At 33.8% G+C, this 6478-nt stretch overlaps 1 protein-coding gene across 1 annotated transcript; it reads right to left on the minus strand.

Moving 5' to 3' along the window:
- Positions 1 to 4234: 4234 nt before the first annotated feature.
- LOC132305112 (probable disease resistance protein At1g61190) lies at positions 4235 to 5105 on the minus strand. The gene is made up of 2 exons (XM_059802791.1): positions 4781 to 5105; positions 4235 to 4620 (listed from the first exon to the last, which is right to left on the minus strand). Exons 1-2 carry the CDS (start codon positions 5103 to 5105, stop codon positions 4235 to 4237), a joined length of 711 nt encoding a protein of 236 aa, XP_059658774.1.
- Positions 5106 to 6478: the final 1373 nt, after the last annotated feature.

Here is a 6478-nt window from a genome sequence, read left to right on the forward strand (position 1 = left end):
AGAGATTTGAGGGATTATGTCTAGAAAAGATAGACCATGCTACACCCTAGAATAAAGTAGTTAGGTAGATGGTTTATACCAATCGAAGATAGTCCATGCTTAGTTTTAAATTATATTATTCTCTAACTGAATTAATATGTACTTGTAGCCATGATTAATTCCCTGTGCATGTTATATCATATATCTCCAATAAATTGATGCAATTGACTAGTGGTGCGACGTTAGTGGTGAAGTCATACCCCTAGTTTTCACTCTCTTTTCTACATCATATTTTATCATCGTTCTTTAATTTATTTTTCTACTTAGTTAGTTTAGAATTATTCATTACAATTCGATTATCCTACTTTCAAGTTAATTTTGGAATTTAAGAAATATGTTGACAAACTTATTTTACACAAGTCCCTTGAGTACGACACCCTTACAAGTAAACCCTATCTGCAAAGATTCGTGCACTTGCGAGTGGTACATATAAATCTCACAACATGCATATCATTTCAGATTGTTCAAAAAATAAAAACCCAAATCGGCATGTCATTTCAGATTGTTCAAAAAATCAAAACCCAGATCGGCATGTCATTTCAGATTGTTCAAAAAATTAAAACCCAGATCTTTCAGTTTTCATCGCCCACTGCTCCAGTTTGGGTTTGCCGTTCTCAAGCTTCAGCCGCTGTCTCTCAACTCTCAAGCTTGCCCCTCTCTCTCTGTGCAACTGCTAAATTGTATGTATGGGTTTTGTTTTAATTTTTTTTTTTTTTTCTAAATCAATTAATCAAAGTCTGTAAGATTGTAATTCTTGTTTTACAAATCAATTAATCATGGTCTGTAAGAGGGGACAGCGACGGCAATGGCTGTAGAGGGGACGGCGGAGAGAGAAAGAGAAAGAGAAAAAAGAGAGAGAAAGAGAAAGAAGAGAGAGGAGAGAGAAAGGAGAAAAAAAATTTAATTTTTTTTTTTTTAATTTTGGGTTTCGGGTTGAACCCGAGCCGGCCCAACCCGAATATGTTTGGGTTTTGACAAAACCCTACCTTAACATGAGCACGATTTATAAATTTAAAGTCCAAATTTCAAAATTTCGGAATGAGCTTGGGTTGAGCTGGGTTAGTCCGCCCAAGTTGCAGCCCTACTAATATGGGACAGAGATAGTATATATATATATTTATGGACGCATATTAATATTTAGGCATTATCCTTATTTTAAATTTGGATAAGTGATTGTATTTAAAAGGAGATAGTAGAGTTATTTATTTAGTTTATTTTGGAATTTAAAAGAGTTATTTATTTCGTTTATTTTGGAATTTAAAAGAGTTATTTATTTCGTTTATTTTGGAATTTAAAAGAGTTGTTATTTAACTCAATCACTAGATATATATATATATATATATATATATATATATATATATATAGACTTAGTTGTATCTAGTTTTTTACCTACGCTGTGATCTCAAGGATTTCATATGTTTATCGCAGAAAAGCAACAATTACATTCTTGCTTTGATCTCATGTATATACTATAATCTGTTATTAATCATAGAATTAATTGCCTAGTGTTAGGAATTTGATTAAGCGCACTTGATCATGTGTTGTATTAAAGCATGAATGAATTTATGTACTTTTTATACCTGCACTTGTGTCCATGTATATTTCTTTTGGTCATTGGAGATGCATTTAGTTTAATGATATTACACCTATATCTGCACAAAGTAGTGTGAATTGCTGAAAGGTGACTGATTGATTGGTGGAGGTTTAGATACTAATCTTATTTATTTATTTATTCTTTTCAACTGCGGTGATCCAAGGAGACTATGTATTTCTACAATGTTAATCTTTATATAGTAATTAATGAGAGTGATAAACTAGTTAGCTAACTTATGAATGATTCTATATATAGGTTATTTTAAGAATTTTATTTAGTGATTATATAGTCTGCTCCGTATATTTGAAGGCACTAGATTTTGAATGTTAATTGATGGATTTTGGAAGTAATTAGTTAATGAAGGGTGCAAACCTTAGTTGAGTGAATTGTGGATTCTTGATGTGGGAAAATGCATATAGGTTGTGTTCGAATTGTTTACTATATAATTATACACGTGAAAAATGGATTAGATATATAAATGTTCCAATGCAGGTGTGAGATTATTATCATATTCACTAGATATTATAACTAGGTTTTGGGTGCAAGTGCTTCTATGTAATCATATGCAATTACGGTTATATTATATCAATAGGATTTTGTGATTCGTGGACTGAGAAATTTGAGTAAAGGAGTCATGGAAGCAATGTTTAGTTGACAGACATTAATTATGAATAGAACTCCTAAATAGGATTGACTGCCATGAGTTGGGCTAAAGCAATGAATTGAAAGATTAAATAGGTTCTGGGAATGATTTGATCCACATGGCTTATTTCTGCCATTTATTCTTATTTTGTCTTAGGTTTTTTTTTTGTTTTGGTTCTCTTTGCTTCTTGTCAGGAAAATAATAAAATAAAATAAAATAAAAATAATTATAATTATAATTATAAGGTAAGTGTTGAGCATACCTTACGGTTAAACAAAGCTTGCACAGGGGTGGACGTGTTGCATTCCCCCCTAGTTGTTGACTTCTTCACATTGGCATAGAAACTTCTGAGTTTGGGTAGATCCTCCAACTCTATTTTCTTTAAATGGTGAAAAATAATAAGTGCATCCATGGCTTCCTCGTCATCTCTTACTATTTCCTCCATGATTTCACAACCACTTATAGTTAATTCTTGGAGTTGCAAAAGACTTCTTGCAGGAAAAGAGATATATCATTGATTTACAGTTTTTAACAAACTTAATTTACTAAATGAACCAGATCCACATAGTCCATTAGGAAGATTCTCTATAACTTCCATGTCTTCTAAAAGTAGTACTTCAGCTTTCTCCATCAAAATGTTAAGCTTCATCTTCATAGGAAAACCATATAGTTTCAATATCCTTGTTGCTGAATGGCAGTAGTCAAAACAGCTCCCAATGGATATTTGAAATCTGATCAACGACTTAAACAGAGGCTCAGTGAGGGGCGGCAGTAACACAACATCTGGCACAAAAACTGGTAAACTAATTAAGCGCTTCAATGAGTTTAGTTCATTAAGACTTGCATTGTCTTTAACCACCCATTGGCCAAACTTGTCTGGAATGTACAATTCCTCAAGCTGGAATAGACTTGATATGACACCCGAGGGAATGATCTTGAGCTCGTAACAGTACTTCACATCCAACAACAGCAAACTAGTCAATTGTCCTATTTCTAGAGCCAGTTCTTTGATATCAGAATCTTCAATGCATAGTATCTCAAGTTTTTTAAATTCCTTTAGAAAAGTTACATTCACCAATTTACAGTTGTATAGCCGTAACATCCTAAGATTTTTAAGTGACGACGGTAGTTCCGAAATCTGCATATTACACAATTGTAAAACTTTAAACTTCTTCATCACTTTAAAAAAGCTACTTGGAATTTCTGATGAAAGCTTACGGAATTCCAACATTAAGGTGCATACTTCTGTACATTCTGAATCATCGGGTAGCACACAATCATCGTTGAGCCTTAATGAGATTGCTTTGCATTGTTTATATTCATCCTCGTCTATCCACTTTCGGACACTAGCTTTCACTAGAAACATGGCATCTTTCTCTTCTAATGCAATTGATATTGCCACATCTCGAATGACATCGTGCATTTTGACAAAGTTTTAATTCCTGCCATTTAACAAGAAGTTAGATCTCTTGAGGGTACCAATCAACGTAGGTGTTCTCTGTCTTGCTTTTTCCATTGATTCTCTGTCTGTGCCTTCAAGAAATCTCGTTCCCAGCCCATATATTGCCAAGTCATCAATAGAAATTTCAACATCTCCCAGAAACAAACAATAATGCAGAAAGCATAACCGCTGATCTTTCAGCTTCAGATACTTGTAGCTCAACTGTATGCCCGAATACAGTTTGTCTGACACTCCTGAAATATTATATGCCTTCGAATGTTTCAATTGTTCAAGTGCATTATTCCACCCATCATTTTCTTCATACCGCAATGCTGCTCCAATTGTAACTATTGCCAACGGCAAACGATCACGTTCACGACACACTTCTTCAGCTACAGAATGCAGTTCACCAAAGTCTGTAAAATCTCCCACCGTTTTTTTAAATAAGTCCAATGCTTCATGTTCTGACAAAACCCCAATTTCGAACTCCTTTTCCGCCATCCGAAGGGACACCTTTTTATCGGGAGGTCAAAATAATCTTGCAGCCCTTGGTATGATTATCAGCGGCGGGTATTCCAATGTCCTCCAACTTAATTTCATTATTCCAAGCATCATCTATCATTACAAGAATCTTTTTACCATTTCTCAATCTATTGCATATTCGCGCCTTTCTCGCATTTTCAAGCTCTTCGTTCAATTCCAGATTCAAACTTTTGGCAAGCTTTTGTTGAATATCTGTCAAAATTGGATTCTGGGAGACAACAATCTGGGCGACCTCATCGAACAGGCTCTCTTTTTCGGCTTGTTGAGCAACTTCTTCCATCATCCTTGTCTTTCCAACACCAGGCATTCCGTGTATCCCAATCTTATAAGTCCCATCATCTTTTAGTGCCTTCATGATCTCTTCAAAAACAAACCCCCTGGATTGAAAACTCTCATAGTTTATGCTGTATGTCTTGTGCCAAATACGAGTGAGAGGACGTTGGTATCCAACATCAACAAAATTGTTGCCATCATCTATAAGCTTGGTAACATCAGGCTTCTTCTTTTTTTCCTTCCTTACCCAATCGGTACCGTGAGCAAACATCAAGACACTTGAGATTATCTTTGCTTTGGAGTAATCTGCTCTTGTCATCTTCCATGCTCTGCACTTTCCTCTGCCACCCCAAAACATCATCGTGAAGGTCTTCGTCATTGTTCCCGGCTGCAACAACCTTTATCTGGACCCTTGCCTTGGTAAGGCTGAGTTTATCAACTTCATCTGCAAAATCCTTAATGTTCGTCTTGCAGTGAACCAAATAACCAAATTGACGCCCGATGGATTTGTAGCAAAGGTCTCTGATGAGCTCCAACATGGTTCCCACAACAGCACTAAAGATGTCGCCCATTTTCAATTTTTTTTCTCTCTCTCTCTCTCTCTCTCTTGAAGGAGACGATGCAATACAGAATATAAAGGAAATGACCACAATAGAAATATAAAAAAACTAGTTTTTTTTTTTTTTTTTTTTTTTTTTTTATTTAAGGAGAGCTAAGAAATGAAAGGGAGAGACTACAACACAAATGCAGAGTATGATTTTGGATGACAAGCAGAGGTGAAGAATTTTTTTGAATTTTTTTTGGGAAAGAAAAGTGAAGATTCACAAGGAAACACACAAGAGAGATGCAAATTCAGTTGTAAGAGAGAGCCTAATTAAAATTTAACAGAAAAAACTAACAGAATTGATGTGGGAAATTGCACACACAGGAAGAAAACAAAGAAAGAAATCAATAGAAATGAATACAGAGAGAAGGTTGTTGTTGTTGTTGAGGAAACTAAAGAAGAGATTTAAAGACATACCTCTGAATTATACATATCCCAAATTCAAATGCACCAATTAGCTTTGATTTTCGATGACCAAGAGAAAGAAAATGGATGAACCAAAAGTGAAGAATCAGTGGATGGATGATGGCGACACCGTGAGAAGAGAGGGAACAGAGATTGTGTGTGTGTGTGTGTGTGAGACAGAGAGAGAGATGCAAATAGTAAAGTAATTATTGCTTAGAACGAAAAACAAAGAATACAGATTTTTCACCTCAGTCATCATCACACTCCACGATTTGACATGACACTGACAAAGTTATCTAACCAGCTTTTAAGACCAAATAGTAAATTTTACTCCCACTATTCCAAATTAAACACAAATCACATTTCCAAAGACGTTTAATTTTGTTTGTGGGTCACAACCTCTAAAAACGATTTTTAATTTAGAACAGAGGGAGTTGTATCTTATGTTAAATTCATAATTTTAAATTAATTATACTAATTCAAAGTAAATAAAAATTTTCTCAAAGGAATAAATTTTAATTAAGTGCATTTCACTTTAATTTACCATGAAAATTAAGAGTCTCTTAGGATTATTTTTGCTGGACAAAATCAAGAGACATAATTTTGTAAAATTTAAAAGTCTTTTTATCACGTTAGTAATTGTAATAAATTCTTATTATATTAGCTCTGTTACATGATAACTTAAATTTACAGTTCTTTTTTTCTAAAGTATGAATTTTTTTAAAAAGAGATCATGTAATTCTTAGAAATATAATTTTGATTTTGACTATAAATTTGGAGAGGCTGGATAATAGTTTTAATGGAAAATTATGAGAAGCTTGAATGAAATTACATCTCTCATTTAAGTAAAAAATATATATATATAAAAATGAATAACTTACTAACCAAATTTCAATTAAAAACTGAAGGTAGTTAACTTTTTATTAACGACATAGT

The sequence above is a fragment of the Cornus florida genome, unplaced genomic scaffold (assembly GCF_030987335.1).
Source record: "Cornus florida cultivar Cherokee Brave unplaced genomic scaffold, ASM3098733v1 CherokeeBrave_3.0.0_Hap2_Chr04, whole genome shotgun sequence".
NCBI lineage: Eukaryota > Viridiplantae > Streptophyta > Magnoliopsida > Cornales > Cornaceae > Cornus > Cornus florida.

Excerpts from the sequence above, each read along its gene's own strand:
- LOC132305112 (XM_059802791.1), bottom strand. The coding sequence starts at position 5,105 with ATGGGCGACATCTTTAGTGCTGTTGTGGGAACCATGTTGGAGCTCATC. Across the intron at positions 4,621-4,780 it reads TTGCTCACGGTACCGATTGG|AGATCATGAAGGCACTAAAA; the intron begins GTAAGGAAGGAA and ends TTGTTTTTGAAG.